Raw genomic sequence first — 15,945 nt, forward strand, 5'->3', positions numbered from 1 at the left:
GCAGTGAACAGGTCACAACTAAATTTCCTTGGTGCACTAAGTGGAGACATACCACATGATGTGTTGACACTCACATGGCCATGAAAATAGGAATCTTGACCAGGATGGCCACTTGAACGCACATCCAAGCTCACTAGGGCTCTGGCTTAGGAGCCTTGTCCCCACTCAGCATCGATGGAATCATTTTTATTTTCCCAGTCTGGATATCCTTTAGCTTCAGAAAATCCTGTCCCGGGTCTCACTAAGGTCCTCCTAGTTCATTTCTCCACAAGTACTCCTACATCCACGGCCTTAACTACTGGTGTTCGGACCCTCAGTCTCCGTTATAGATGAAGTGCTCTTCCCCCAACTAAAAGGAAAGCTCCCCAGGCCTGCGCAGCCCCGCCCACCACCTGCCCGGCCATCACAGGCATTTTCTCCCAGCTCACATGCTCTCAGGAATGTCCACGGCAAGCGTAGTCTTGCTCTGAGAAAGATGAGATTTCTTCCCCTCGCTTGTTCCAAAATACCACGGGGGAGGGGGGGCACTCGGGCACTGGTTCATCCATCTCTTTGTCCCACAATCCCTCCACCCTCAGTCCCTCGGAGACATGTGTGTAAGATCCCTTCTTACTCTGGCCTTCATAGAGAAGCTTTGGTATGATTCTTTTTCAAAGAACAAAAGGGCTGGGGGAGGGAGCAGCCTTGCTCTTTTGATCATGTCTGGGAAGTCTGATGCCTGATCCACCTCTTCCTTCACCCATTTGCAGAGTAAACAAGCCCGGCTCTGCTGCGGGCTGTAATTAAGCCAAGTCATCACTAATGACATGCTCTCTATCTCCCACCATCCCTGTCCAAACAGGAAGGAGAAGTTCTGCCCCATCTCATCCCTAGGAAGGTAGTGGAGTGGTGGGCCAGGCCTGTGGTGACACGTGCCTCAGGTGTGGAGGGAATGGCCAGCCCCCTCTCTGGACCAACATTATAATGGAGCCTGCCAGACTTGGAGATAGAATCGGGAAGTGGATGGGAGCTGGGGAGACACTCCCCCCGGGTAGGCCCAAGGTACAGGGCACCAGATAATACATGACAAGGTGAGAATCAGGAAGAAAAACACAAAAGTAAGATATCAAGGAAAAACTAAACGTGTTGCAGGAGATCAGGTCTGAAAAGGCCTGCTCAGAGAAGCTGAGACTGAAGACAGGGGCTGCACGCCACGGCTGGCAACAGAAGGTGAACTAAGCCCTCAGCGTTCATAAACACAGACATCTGCCCAGTCGGGTACTGAAAAGAGTCCACCTGCTGACTTCAGGAAGTCCCCTGTCTCTGTACAGTGAGAGACCCGAGCCCCATCCCCACAGAAGAAAACTGGTCATAGAATTCGAGGCTGGAGCAGGTAGTGCTTGAGGTCACTAGATGCTGGCAACTGGAACCCGGGGCCACACCAACCCCTCCCATTTTAACCTGAAAAATCCCACCCACTCTTCCAACAGCAGTGGTAGAGGAGGCAGATAACCAAGGAACTAAGTCTTCCCTTCCCTGGTGATCGGGGGTCCCAAGGAGGCAAGTGGAGATTTGTGACTGGCTAAGAGTTGTGACGCCCACGGCCAGATCAGAAAGAAGCTTGTAAATGAGTCAGGATGTAGCTGAGCTGAGTGGGGGAGAACAGCACCCGCCAGGGACTGGGGAGTGAGAGCCAGTCAACCCCAAGACGCGTCCCACATCAGTTGTTTTCTGAATAGTGAAGAGCAGAGGAAGGACAGAGCCTGCAGGACCAGGAAGAAACATCTGGGGCCGAGGAGAATGCAGTGGGACTGGAACAGATGGAGCAGGGGCTGGAATGAAACTGGCCTGCTGGGCACACCTCGCTGAAACACGGAACTAGCGCTGGCCCGAGGCTTGCGAGGCACTAGTTACTGGAGTCAGCTCCTTGAACATTTGAACTCATTTCACTCTCTCACCAATCCTTTCTCTTTTTCCCACTGCAAAAGTGAAGAAACGAGCAAACAAAAAGCCGGCAGACTGAGCTGCCCATGTCGGTCACTAATAGCCAGAGTAACAAACGCCAGGCATCCAATCCATTGCTTTCCACCTGAATGGCACTCCTGCCCCCTCTAGACCGGAACGCTGCAGTTCAGGTCCTCGGCTGGCTTTCTTCTGACACTTGGTGCTTCATCTGTAGTTCCAGCTAGAAGGACCTGGAACCCCAAAGACCCAGATCTAAAATCTCACACCTTGCGGGGATGGATGGTGGGAGACAAAAAGAAGGGTTTGGGCCATGAGTCTCCTAAGGGAGGTCCACCTCAACACAGGATATGGTGTGGATGTTTCAGCAGGCAGGAGGAGTTAGGGCACACCCTCGGCTATGGCGGTGCTGGAAATAGCTGCCAAATCAGAGCATAAAGATGACAGACAGTGCAAAGGAATTGTCTTTCACCCAGACATCATGGCAGGTAGTTTAAGTGATTGAGTCCTGGAGACCACAAAATCTTTACAAAGCTCCCTCAGTCTTTCTTCTACATACCCCTCCAGGAAGCCTTCCAAGATTGTCTATGTGCATCTCTGCTGTGCACTGGCTATGCCTTGTTAGTACTGCTATTCCCGATTTGTCTGCTCTGAGAAACAGTTATTCAAAGACTGCCCTTGTAGCCAGGGCTGGGGCTGGCATGCAGTGCCAGAGGGGCTTGGAGGAGGGAATGCTGCTGAGTGACAGGCCTCCCACACTCCCAGGACCTCTGACGCAGCACCAAGGTTCTCAGGCACCTGTTGATGAGAAGCTGTGTGAAGGAACAGCCAACTAGCTAAAGGTGAGGAGGTTCCCAAAGAGGGAACTGCCTCCTTTCTTCCTCTGGGAGAGGAGAGGGAGTGAGGAGGAGGGGAGACAGGAGATGGGGCCCTGGCAACTCAGAGTTTGGGACCAGTCTAGGCAGGCAAGGGAGTCAAGCAGCCCCTCCTTCACAGAGGCACTGGCCTGATCCAGGATTAATTCCCAGGGCTTCGCTGTAGTCTGTTCTCAGAGACACAGTAGGTGCAGTACCAGGATCTGCTGGCAGAGGGCAGTGTATGCACAGATAAGAGGTACAGGAAGGGTTTGTACCTCCTTGATGGATGTGAATGAATGCTCTTGAGGAGACGGACACAATGTTTCACAGCCCACAGTTCAGATCTGCCAGGTTCCGCTGCTGCCGTACTCCTGGGGGCTGAACCAACCAATACACATCTTACAAAGACGGAGAGCCCCACAAACTCAATTATAGTCCTGTGGACAGGAGGTGGTGCTGAGAACCTGGAATCGCAGCATTCTGGGGGCAGAGACAGGAGGATCATGGCAAGTAACAAATTGGACAGTGTCACTCAGCAAAACTCTTTCCAACCAACCAGATCCTGCAATAACACATTGCCCGTTCAAGTCAGCAAGCAGCAAGACTATATGTCCAGGTCCCATAGTGGGAAAACAAGGCTGGAAAACTCCTGTCGCTTTATAATGCTCTAGCTACCAAAGCCCAGGGTAGGACTGAGTGTTCACAGTACACACACCTACAGCACTGTCACGTGCAAAATGCTGCAGCTCACACACTTACGAGCCACAGACAACAAATGGATGTTTCTGGTTTCTGCGTGGGTACACAATGTGCTGTGGCACCCCAGAAACAACTGTGTGAGCTATGTCTAGCACAGCTCTTTGCGGGGTCAGCTGGCCATGTAACAAGGGTTGAGCTGCACTGTCCAGGTGGGTGTAAGCACACTCTGATGTTTGCACAGTGACGCAGTCACCTAGCAACACTTTCTCTGAAGAGTGTCTTCATTACACAATGCACAGCTGCGATCATAACAGCAGTGGGGTGTCCTCTGTTGTGAGATTTCTGGCAAGTATGGCTGTGCAGGAACTAGGAGCACAGACCTCAGAACCTCACTGGGCTTCATTGTCCACCGATTCCTGGTGAGCCACTTAACTTCCCTAGAAAATGCTCTGGTAGGACTGAAATGAGTTACTGGTATACAGAAAGCAAAAGACCAGTTAAGGGTAAGCTCATTTTACAAGGACTCAGTTGTGCACTGGACCACAACTGACAATTAAAAGGACCAAAATTCAAAGGCCTGAGCGTGAAGAGCCTGGCCTGCTGAGTGGTGGCTGATGGACAAGGGAGGGTGGGACACACAGAAGAAGATGAGCCATAGGCACCCTGAATGCCACCCTTCAACAAGACAGGCCTGCCCATGAGAACTGTGTTCAAATCAGCTGGCTAACCACCTGAGAAACAAGCGTCCTTGAAGAAGTACAGGTGCCTATGAAGATCACCCAAACCGCTCATCTTCCTATGCCATGATGACATGTTACACACTGCCTTGTTGGTGCTGGATTTTCCTGTCCCCAGTAGACTGTGAGCCCTGGCCGGTCTCTGCTTATGCTATTTGCTTTGGTGTCCCCCGTGCCCAGACAATGGCTCACTCAATACTTGTTACGTAAGCCACCACGGTTTTGTGCACACAATGGGATCAGATACATCCAGAAGCTCCCGCATGCACGAGCTTCATGCGTGTGCCAGAAGAAGAAAGTGGGGCCACTTTGGGGGAGAAAGGAATGGTCACTGTGACAACTCTAGACAGAGCAAGGGAAACATTAGGGTGTTAAAGATGCTGAGTGACAAGCCTCACTAAGGCTCTGATGGTCCTATGTTTCCACGCGGGTGGGGGGTACCACACATCTCATACGTGACAACATGGGAAACGTTGAGCCCTCCCTGCATCCGCAGCAGTGATCAATCTCAACTGTTTAAAGGATCATCTGCACCTGATGCCCACCTGGCTAGAACCAGATGGCAAAGACCGTGTATGGTTGATTGTCCAGAGTAGAGCAAGAGTCAGATCCCCCCAAAAGTTAGGCAATGTAAGATTGACATTCAGGCAACACATAGACACTGAAAACCAAAGGGACATGTTTGTACATGCTTGCTCCCACTTATTTCATACTGAAATTTGATTCCACAGTGGGATCTTTGGAGTCTGACTGAGTCTTGGAGACACTGCCCTATGCTTGGATTAGTGGCCTTCTTTGGAGACTAGATTAAGTGTCTCTGGAACAGGTTATGAAGTGGGCCTGACATCTCCCCTTGCTTGTCCTTGAACACGGGCTCCCTCTGTACACCTCCACTTCCCTGTCTGCATTCTCACCATGCTGTGACCCAGCACAAGGCCATCCCCAGAAGACAGACAGATGCTGGTACCATGCTCTCAGTTACCTCCACAACTGTGAGCCAAAATATGCTCTGTTCTTTATAAATCACCTGCTGAAATACTTGACAGAAAGGCCTTTGGGGGGAATTTGACTTACGGGCCGAGAGGGTTACAGTCCATCAGACTTGCTCAAGGTGTTGGAGCCTGCTGCGCGGACTCCTCAGATGGTGTCTGAATGCAAAGTAGAGCCAGGGTGGGTACCAATCAGGTCCCATCTTCTAAAGATCCCACAGACTTCAAAATGATGCCACAAGTTGGGGACCAGTTCCTCACAGCATGAGCTTATGGGGTGGCATTCCCTGTTCAAACCATAACAGCCAATCTCAAGTATTCCATTATAGCAACATAAAGTAGACTAGGATGATGTCATCAGTCAATCATTTAATCATTTATTGCAGGAGAGGTAGAAAATTAGACAGAATCCTCATCAAAAGACAAAGAGGGGTGGTCCCTTGACAGCAAAGGCTGAAGAAGACACAGAACAGAGGGGCTTGCTGTTGGCTACAGGGAAACATCTTGGGTCTGCACTTCATCTCTGCATGTGAGTCAGCAACACAGTAAAAGGGAGTGGGAGAGAGGCCACTGAGAGAGCCCATGACGGGTCTTCCTGCACCAGACAGTTCCCTGCACTGAGGAAAACAGGGCTGAGGGAACAGGTTGGGATTTCAGTGATAGATAAAACACTTCCCAACTTGGAAAGGGACCTGAGGAAAAAGCAGGAGGAGAATGAGGCCCACAGCCTCCTCACGGCACACCCACCCCCCGTCTGTCATCTGGAGGCCTTTTTGGTTGCACAGCTGCTGCCTGTGGCTTTGGCTGAGGGATCCTTGTGTTCGCTGCCGCAGCTGCCTTTGGTCTTGACCTCCAGGGCCAGAGGTCTGTAGTTGTAACTGCTCGAGGAACCGAAGTCCACACTGAAGCCAGCACCTCCTGGTCCGGCATTGGTACTGCTAATGACAGCTGAGACGGATGACAGAAGACACCCTGGTCAGAGCCCTTCATGATGGAGACATTCTGGCCACTCCCTTAGCTTGCTGCCTCTTTCTCTTAGTTTACTAAGGTATCTTTGTAAGCACCAATCATAGCCATTGCTTCATTTTTATCTGCACTTAACCCCAAATATCCAATCGTTTTTGCAAGTGGTCTGGGTCTGTATATCAGCAGAAGTATGGGAGGGAGGATGGCCATGCGTTCTGGGCTCAGGGGAAGAGCTGCCACAAGCATCACTTGCAGCCCACTTCCTGAACGCTGCTGTTGGGGACTACGGACTGCTTTCTTTCCTATTCCAGCATCGTTCCCCAGCTACTGCCTGTCCCACTGAAGCCAGAACCCTCTCCCTTTCTATCCTTAACCTCATCCTCATCCCACTGCCTGGATTCCAATCTATCTTTTGTGCCGTGGAATCAGAGCTACCTAGGCTCCTGATAAGGTAACCAAAGACAGACCAAGACATGCAGATACTTACAAAGGCTCACAAAATTTGGGTATTCACCAGCCATCCTACAGAGAGAGAACAAACAGGTAAACCCACCATAACAATCGCCCCATCTACTCACGGGGTCTCCTCTAAGATTAAGTCTCTCCCATCAGAGCGAGCCCCAACCCCAGCCCATTCCTGAGAGGCCTTTGAGGGACAGTCTGCTCTCTGGTGTGATGGTAGAGAGAACGGTCCCACACCCTTACTGAGGCTCAGGTTTCGCCACAGTGACTTCAAACTTGGATGACCCTGGGAGTTCTTCTCCCTCTCCCATCTGAAAACCACGAAGAGTCGGGGGACACTTTCTAATATTAGTGGCATTGACACTTACTCTCCCATGGCCTTTTAGGGATTTACAAGTCTGTCCTTCTTGCTGTATAATTTGTGTCTTCCCTACCACAAGGCAAACATGTTTGTTGTGTGGTTTCACTTCTGTAGGCCCCAAACACAGTCCAGTTGTCTGGCTTCCTTTTAAAGCTGAGTTTCCCTGAGAAGGTGGGTGCTGCTCAGAGCTGCTCTGCTCACCGGCTCTCCTCGCCCTCCAGCACCCCTACCTGCTCTCCTCGCCCTCCAGCAGCTTGCGGTAGGTGGCGATCTCCATGTCCAGGGCCAGCTTGACATTCATCAGCTCCTGGTGTTCCCGCATCATCCGGGCCAGCTCCTCCTTGGCCTGCTGCAGGGCGCCCTCCAGCTGGTCCAGCTTGGCTCGGGCGTCCTTGAGGGCACAGTCGCCTCTCTGCTCGGCGTCAGCAATGGCCGTCTCCAGGTTGGAGCACTGAAGAACAGACAGACTCAGCACTTTGGATCAGCCCTCCTCTCCTGATGCTGACTGGTAATAAATGTTTTGGGATCTCACTGGATGGTCGCTGGAGGTTGAGTCTTATCTTGCTGTGACTCCAGGCACCATCTACCTCACCCCCTCTACTACCACCACCCACGCCTCAGCCTCTAAACGTAAGCATCTTTCCCTGAGAGGAGGACATAGAGAAGATGGGCTCTCTGGGTACGTGCCCCTGGCCCTGCCCACTTGATTTGAAACCATCAGCTGTCAGATTTTAAAGACAGTCTGGATGAAAGCCTCCCCGTGGCTACAGTTCAGCAGTGTCCGTAAATCCCGAGGGAGAAATGGTATCCAATAAGTTACTCTAAGTAAAGTACCTGCCTGCTAAATCTACCACAATTGCAGCCTACCCCACCCACTCTGCAGAGACTCTACGAAGGGGCAAGAACAGGCTTCGGAGAGGCCTTTGCATGACTGGCAGGCTCTGCAGCTGGCAAACACCATGAGTTAGGAATCTTGCAATCTGGTGGGGTCAGGATTGGGTGTTTACATGTGTAAGGGCTCCAGGGGCTTCTTGAGTCTTTCAGTTTGAGAGTGTTTTGATCATTCTGCTAAGGCTTTGGTAGGGTCTAAATTTCAGCCTATTCTTTTTGGGGTGCCACTTTCCTATCGAAGTTTGCTTCATCGTGAAGAAGCAACAGTTGTTCCTGATTCCAAAAGGACTTCTAGATTTTTCCTCAGCTGTCACCTCCTCTGATTAGCAGCCCACAGATCTGCTGACACCCACAGAATTTTGGATGAGTGGCTCAGCCTGGAGGAGACTCCCAGGACCAAGCAGCCTCACCATGGGAAATCATAGCTCATCCTCAGGACCAGAGAGGCCTAGTCATGCAGGAAGGTGACATGAATTTGGTCAAACTGTCCTCCGCTCTTTGGCAGGGTAAACTAGGGAATGCCAAAAGCTTGGGTCTTATGAAGGGCTGAGTTGGAATGACGTGAGATCTGCAGATCCTTTCAAACACCGCAAACACTGAGAGACTAGGTGGGCGTCTTCCTCAGTGGAAGGGAGAGAAGGCAAGATGAGCCCCTTGGCTAGGAGTCTCACAGGATACAACATGAAATGGATATCAGAGGGATCCCCACAGAGGCTTCTTCCCTGGCAGCCAGAACACAGTGGCAAACAGATCTAAAAGGTGACAGTAGGAAGAACAATCCTGCACCCTCACTGGGGCCCAGGCTTCGTCACAGTGGCTTTGAACTAAGATGGCTCTGGGACTCTTGCCCAACTGTGAACATACAGAATTGCATCAAGTAGACTCCAGGCTGTTACTGAAAGCACCTTTAATATTGCATTTTTTCATGCATGTCTATCTATAGAAAAAAAGTCCAAAGTTCTTATTTCATCTAGGGATCATAAACACAATGAACACAGGAATTGTGTGTGTGTGTGTGTGTGTGTGTGTGTGTGTGTGTATGTGTGTGTGTGTGTGCACATGCATGCATGTTCACACTCATGTGCAGACTGAAGAGGTGGAGGATGGGGAAAATCTGACCTGCCTAAGAGGCTGGGGCTCTCAAATGCTTGACTGGTTTTCATACCCACAAATGATGGTTTCAGAATCACAGGCATGGCACCAGTGAGATTTCCATCAAATGATCATAGAGAGAGAATAGTGGGTGCAGTTCCCACCTCACAACACCATGAGGAAGGCCACAGCTATGCAGAGCTCTGGGCTAAGGCCAGGCAGAAGGTCACTGCCTCCTTCCCATTCTATCTAAAGCTGACGACAGGTTACACTTCCTGTAGCAATACTGGAACCTAAGAGAGGCATCCATGGCACATCAAAGCCACCGCCTGGCTTAGAAGTTGACCGCCATCTCCTACCTGATGGTGTCTCTGCTCCAAGCTACCCTTGCCTGTTGCTCCAGGTAGGCAGGCCCCTTCCTATACTAGAGGCAACACTTTTTCCTTGACTTCCCCTCTCCCTTTGCCCTTCATCCTGGAGAGATCTCACGTCCTCATAGAACCTCCCTTGGGGCCTCAGCTGACCCGAGTCCCAGTGGATATCACAGCACTTAGAGCATGTGCTATGCATGTAGAATGCTGTGCCCGTCCACACAGCCCAGTCTGCCCCACCTGATGATGACCCCAAGATTGGTGCTGAGCAAACCCGTGTGCTGCCTCTTTGCATGGAACCCACCTGTTTCTTCACGTTCCCTATCTCTGAGTGAATCCTCTGGATCAGCCTGTTGATCTCTGTGATCTCGGCCTTGGTGAGCTTGAGGTCATCACCATGCTGGCCTGCTGTGGCCTGCAGCTCCTGGATCTGAGGTAGGAACAGAAGAGAAGAGTGCAAGGTGGTTAAGGACTTAGCAACTTAGGATCACTCAGCACGAGGTGGGGTGCTCAGCACAGGGGATGTGCTCCTCAGCATGGGGTAGGTTGCCCAGCACAGAGGGAGTGCTCTTCAGCATGGGGTGGGTTGCCCAGCACAGAGAGGTGTGCTCCTCAGCATGTGGTGAGGTGCTCAGCACAAGCTATGTGCTCCTCAGCATGCAGTGGGGTGCTCAGCACAGAGGGAGTGCTCCTCAACATGGAGTGGGGTGCTCAGCACAGAGGGGAGTGCTCCTCATCATGTGGTGGGGTGCTCATCACAGAGGGGAAGTGCTCTTCAGCATGGTGTGGGGTGCTCAGCACAGAGGGTAGTGCTCCTCAGCATGGGGTGGGGTGCTTAACACAGAGGGGAGTGCTCCTCAACATGGCGTGGGGTGCTCAGCACAGAGGGGAGTGCTCCTCAGCATGTAGTAAGATGCTCAGTGCCTGGAATCCCCTTGTTGAGTCAGCATAAGCACCAGCCAAGGAGGAAGGGAGAGTGGCAGGAAGTGGAAAAGCAGCTACTCCTTCTACCTAAAGCAAGGTCCTACTCTAGCTTGGTGTGGGATTCCCCTCTGTCTGCTATGAATATGTTTTATTACCATTGGTTATTAAAGAAACTGTTTTGGCCAATGGTTTCATAGAGTAAAGCCAGGCAGGAAATCCGAACAGACATATAGAGAGAAAGTAGATGGAGTCAGAGAGATGTATCTGCCGAAGGAGAAAGATGCCAGTTGCCAGCCAGAGCTTACCAGTAGATCACAGCCTAGTGGTGATACACATATTAATAGAAATGGGTTAATTTAAGATATAAGTTAGCTAAAACTATGCATAAGCTATTAGCCAAACAGTGTTGTAATTGCTATAGTTTCTGTGTGATTATTCGGGTGTGAGCAGCTGGGAAACAAACAGCCTCTGCCTACACTAGCTCAGCAGGGCCCTTGGCTTCTTAAACATGATGGCTTGCTCGAGTTTGAGTTTTCTGTCCTTGTTTCACCAAAGTTAGAAAGCAGAAGCTAAGCTGGGGTGTGCGGATTACTCACAGACTTATGAGGGTTTTAACTGACAGGGCCTCATCTGCCACACAGGGTCATGGTGAGGGAAGGGACTGTGTTTGTCCCTACGGTATACTAAGACCTGGCTTCCAGGCCACATGCCTATGAGGCTCAGTTCCCAAACAAAAGGGATCTCAACTAAGCTCATATATACATTCAGGCCCTCATGTGCACATACACACTCACAAACATATACACACATGCACACAAAGAACACAATGGGTGTGCTCAGAGCTTTCTGCTCAGTGCACACAAGGCTCCCCTTACACTGGTACATGTTCTCTATACATCCAGGCCCTCGTGTGCACATACACACTCACAAACATACACACGTGCACACAAAGAACACAATGGGTGTGCTCAGAGCTCTCTGCACACTGTGCACCAGGCTCACCTTGCACTGGTACATGTTCTCTGTCTCAGTCTTGCTTCTCACAGCAATCTCCTCATACTGGGCTCGAACCTCAGTGAGGATGCTGTCCAGGTCCAGCTGCCGGTTGTTGTCCATGGACAGGATGACGGACGTATCACTGATGTGGGACTGCATCTGAGCAATCTCCTGGTGACCAATGCGGGGTGTTAGAGCTCCCCATGAGGACAGCACTTCCGCTGACCCTCCCTGGCCAAATCTTTACCCCTCCTCAGCTGGGAGTGAGAGTGGCTACCTTCAGCTTCAGTCCCAGGTGATTGGCACCTTGTTTGTCCTCCACTTGTACTCAGGTCCCCCCATTCTTCAAAGCCAGCAACGCTAACCATGTCAAAACTCAAGGGAGTCACATGCCACTTTTTCCTTTCCAGACCTCCTCTCTCCAGATACGTTCCCTGAAGGCCCAGGCAAGCCTCCCTCTACTCTCCCAAAGTTCCTTCACTTGATGTTTCTATGCCAAGCCTGAAGGACAGTGGTCTCTGTCATCACAGTCTCCTCAGAGCTAATCTGGCTGTGTGACAGTCCTCAGTATTGCCTCAGTGAATGTCAGCCATGCCAGGGCAAAGGCTTTCCCGTTCCAGCCCCAGCAGCTCCCTGAGGGAGGCCAGTGAAGTCCTTACCCCTTCATAGAGGACCTTGAAGAATTTGATGTCATTTGTCAAGGTATCCACCTTGACCTGCAGCTCCACCTTGTTCATGTAAGCAGCGTCCACATCCTGGGGACACATATGATGATCAGGCTGCCTTCTCTAGCCTGCCCACCCTGACCTCAGTGCCCTCCCTGCTGTTTGGAGTGGAGTTTCTTTAACCCCCCATTCCCTTCACCTCGTGCTTCAAGAAACTAACTCGTATGAATTCCAAGGCCTCAGTAGAAATGCAGCAGAATGCCTGGAATATATGCTGGAAGCTAGGTTTGTAGGTTCTAGGTTTGCAGGTTCTAAGCACACAAGGCTCTTCCCTTAGCAGAAGAAATGGAGACAACAGAGTCCCTAGGAACTGAGCTGCCCAAAGGGTCCCTGCCCTTGCCCTGTGCACATCCCTGTGGCAGACGGTTGGAAAGGCTCTAACTTTCTTCTTCCCCCCGCTGCACCCTACCCTCACCTTCTTCAGCACCACGAACTCATTCTCCGCAGCAGTACGCCTGTTAATCTCCACCTCGTACCTGTTGGAGAAAACAGCCTTGCTCTTGGGACAGTTCAGGTCTGCAGACTTCCACCTCCTTGTGGCTACAGTGTTTATTTACCCCAGGGCAAACAGCCTCCCCAAGAAGGAATACCGCTTCAGAGAGTATTGTTTGTTCTAGCTCCTTCATCCATGTACAGTCTGCCCTAACATGATTTGCCTGAGACAGCACTGGGTTGGGGACATGAGGATCCACTGCCCTTCCCCTTCACAAGTGGCCTCTTCCATGTTGCAGGAGAAAGGTTCACCCACCCACACGCCCATCCCCATTATTGTGATGTGACACCAGTCTACCAAGAAGCATGACTCTCACTTTGAAACTATGACATCAGTTTCAGACTTCCATTTCAGGCAAAGCAAGGTCTTAGAAAAGTGTTTGGATGAGCCCAGGAATTTTTTTAATGTGGATATATTGTAAATTGAGAAAGTAGCATTGTTAACTTTTTTATTTAAAAATCTCAAAATGGTAAAATTTGTGTTATACATTAAAAGGAGGGGATCTAATGCTTGAAAATAGCTCCCTCTATATATTTAAATATAAGTAACACTTTGCAACTCTTCACGCATCCCTGCGTCACTGGCAGCCCCTCCACCCAGATCTATGTGAGTTAGAAAGCTGAGTGATTGGAGGTGTAACTGGGGGCTGGGGCTGTAGCCCAGTGGTCGCACACTGGACTAGCGTGTAGGGGCACTTGGCTCCATCCCTAATATAACTAAACAAACAAACAAAGTTAATATGCCTGGGATGCTTTCTGAGACTGCCCTGTTTGTCTAATGATGTTGGGTAAACACAAAGAAAGCAGTTCATACAACATATCCCAGATTCCAGGCTGTGCTCCCTGCCCCGCCTCTGCAGCCTCTGCTCAGATCTCCACCTGAGACCCAGCCCCATCCGGATTCCATTGCTCTCAATTAACCTGCACTCATTGCGACCATTTGGAAGCATTTTTGTGAGCCCGAGCCTATAGTCTCTCTGCGGTCAGGGCAATCGCCAGCTCTCCATGGGGCGTCTCTGTGCAGAGCTCAGACCAGGCTTCTGGCTGAGGGGACTGCAGAAAAGGGTGGCCAGGACGTTCAGATGTGGAACAAGAAAAATATTTCAACACTGAGCATCTCCACCCCTTGAAATTATGGCGGCTGGTGCCTGACCCTACAAACCTGGCACCTAGAAGCAAACTTTCCAAGTACCAGATTCGTGTCCCTCTGAACTCCCCCTCCTTGCTCTCATTCTGGCTTCAAAGACATTCTCAATTTTCCTTAAAGATGAGATTGCACAGGATATGTACACTTCAAGATGAACTAAGTTTTAAATTTTCATATTGCTTAGTTTAAAATTTTGCTTCAGGGGGGAACTGTCATAGAAAACCTTACTTAGGGGAACTCAAAAAGCCATTTGGGCTAAGCAGAGGAGTTTCAGCCAGTGCTCTTTGCCCTAGCCTTCCACTTCCCAGGCTAGAAACTGGACAGGTTTCCTGGACAACACAGAGGAGCATTCTGAGTGGATCTACAATCTTTCAAACCCCATTTAGGCGTCTCTTTCTGTAGGATATGAGAGAAATACCCATGGTCTCAACAAAGGAGCTAAAACTTATGGGGAGCCATCCGCGGCCGCTCACAGCCACACCTCCGCCCCCACTCACCTCTTCTTGCAATCCTCCACCACTTCCCGCATGTTCCTCAGCTCCGAGTCCAACCTCACCCTGTCCCCGGACAGGATCTCCAGCTGCTTCTGCAGGTTGCTGATGTAGCTCTCGTGAACCGGCTCCAGGCTCCTCTTGGAGTTGTTCAGGTCCAGCTGCTGCAGCAGCTCCCACTTGGTCTCCAGCACCTGGTTCTGCTGCTCCAGGAAGCGCACCTACAACCGAAAGGCGGTCAAGACCCACAGTTCCCTGTGCTACTGCCTTCTGAGAGTGGAACAGAGGAAATAATGGTTTATCCGAGGGACCCTTCAGCCAGGGGCGCACGGGATCTGAAAGGTCAAGGGAAGACCGTCTATGAGAACCCAAGAGCCAAGCTTGAGCAACGGTGTCGTCTGCCTGGCAAGTGGCCATGTGACTGGGTCAATTTCTCTTGCTAAAGGTGCTGAGAGCTGGGGACTGGGGAGGGACAATGCTCCCTTTCTCTTAGAGCTTGGATGTTATTGGTTGACTTTTCAGTTTGTTCAAAGTCAGTTCTCACATATTTCAGGATTCCTCCCATTTGCTCTACTGCTCACCAGCCGTTCCCTTCTACCGGTCTCTGAGCTTAGGGCAGGGGGAAAGACGCTGGAGTAGGGAGTTAGGAGCGAAAAGTCATTGACTGTTCCACCAACATGGGTTTATTTCTCCTCATTCCAGGCCTTGATTCCTTCATGTAAAAACCAGAGGAGAAGCAGAGGCCTCGAGTTGATCAGAGTTAATGCGGGGACCCAGGAATACAGTAACCTCTCCACAATGCCAGCTGTCATTATGTCCCTAACACCCTCATGGCCGAGCCCTCTTATAGGGGGCCAGGTGAGAGAAACCCATTTCTTGTCCCTTTCCCATTCACTAGGGTCCCTGCCACTGACCCCCAACAAAGACACTTTCCGGATTACCCATTGCTGAACACTTCGTTATGTCTTCTCTGTAAATATCCATAAGCCTGAGTTGGATTTTTTTGACCCTTTTCTCTCCCCTCTTCTGGAAATCTGCCCTCCCTCCTTTTACTCCCGTGCCTTATGACACTCCCTGGTCTCCGTCCCTCTAGTACCCCTCTTCTGCATGTGGATCCCCAGGTGTCTTGTCCCACATGGAAGGATAAGATTCCCCTTCACTGGGTGAGTGCACCAGGTGCTGTCCTAAGCACACTAATCCTTTGGTCCCAGTGATTTCTCACTGGGGTAAGATACATTATTGAGCCCCTTTGACAGATGCTGGAAAAGGAGACTAGCCCAGTTCTCACGCATCAGCGGCAGAGCGAATGCACTGTGGCGCTCGTCAATGTCAATGCAGGCCTAGCAGATGCGGAAGCACGCACCTTGTCGATGAAGGAGGCGAACTTGTTATTCAGGGCCTTGATCTGCTCTCGCTCCTGCGCGCGCACCTTCTGGATCTCCGGGTCCAGTTCCAAATTGAGGGGAGCCAGGAGGCTCTTGTTGACGATGACCTGGGGGATGCCGCCGGGTGGGCACACGGATGGGCACGTGGGCCCCAGTCCTGCGCTGCCGAAGATGGTGCCCACGAAGCCTCCAGGGCGCCCTCCGTGGCCCAGCCCAAAGCCGCCGCTCCGCCCGGCAGAGCTCAACGCCAGCCGCCGGCCGCCCCCCATGCAGAACAGGCTCCTGCTGCCAAAAGCTGCACCCTTGACCCCGGCCCGGACTGAGGCATGGCTGCCGTTGAACCGACCCGAGATGACAGCAGAGCAGCCACTGAAGCCCAGGCGTTCGGCTCCAGGATAGAGGGTCAGCTGGCGGCTCAT

At 51.2% G+C, this 15,945-nt stretch overlaps 1 protein-coding gene across 2 annotated transcripts; it reads right to left on the reverse strand.

Moving 5' to 3' along the window:
* Window positions 1–5,675: 5,675 nt before the first annotated feature.
* LOC119822578 (keratin, type II cytoskeletal 72) lies at window positions 5,676–15,945 on the reverse strand. Of its 2 annotated transcripts, XM_038342012.1 has the most exons (9): window positions 15,505–15,945; window positions 14,148–14,362; window positions 12,427–12,487; window positions 11,946–12,041; window positions 11,293–11,457; window positions 9,671–9,796; window positions 7,243–7,463; window positions 6,677–6,711; window positions 5,676–6,171 (listed from the first exon to the last, which is right to left on the reverse strand). In XM_038342012.1, the coding sequence occupies exons 1-9, from the start codon at window positions 15,943–15,945 to the stop codon at window positions 5,981–5,983; spliced, it is 1,551 nt and encodes a 516-aa protein (XP_038197940.1). In that variant the 3' UTR covers window positions 5,676–5,980. The 2 variants fall into 2 exon arrangements, with proteins under 2 accessions (XP_038197940.1, XP_038197941.1); XM_038342013.2 differs by lacking the exon at window positions 9,671–9,796.

This window comes from Arvicola amphibius, chromosome 9 (assembly GCF_903992535.2).
Source record: "Arvicola amphibius chromosome 9, mArvAmp1.2, whole genome shotgun sequence".
NCBI lineage: Eukaryota > Metazoa > Chordata > Mammalia > Rodentia > Cricetidae > Arvicola > Arvicola amphibius.

What these genes read in the sequence shown, in the direction of transcription:
- LOC119822578 (XM_038342012.1), bottom strand. Translation starts at nt 15,945, where the DNA reads ATGAGCCGCCAGCTGACCCTCTATCCTGGAGCCGAACGCCTGGGCTTC. An exon ending in AGTTCGTGGTGCTGAAGAAG is followed by an intron (nt 12,042 to 12,426) that starts GTGAGGGTAGGG and finishes ATGTGTCCCCAG; the next exon opens with GATGTGGACGCTGCTTACAT. An exon ending in TCAAGGTCCTCTATGAAGGG is followed by an intron (nt 11,458 to 11,945) that starts GTAAGGACTTCA and finishes ATTGGTCACCAG; the next exon opens with GAGATTGCTCAGATGCAGTC.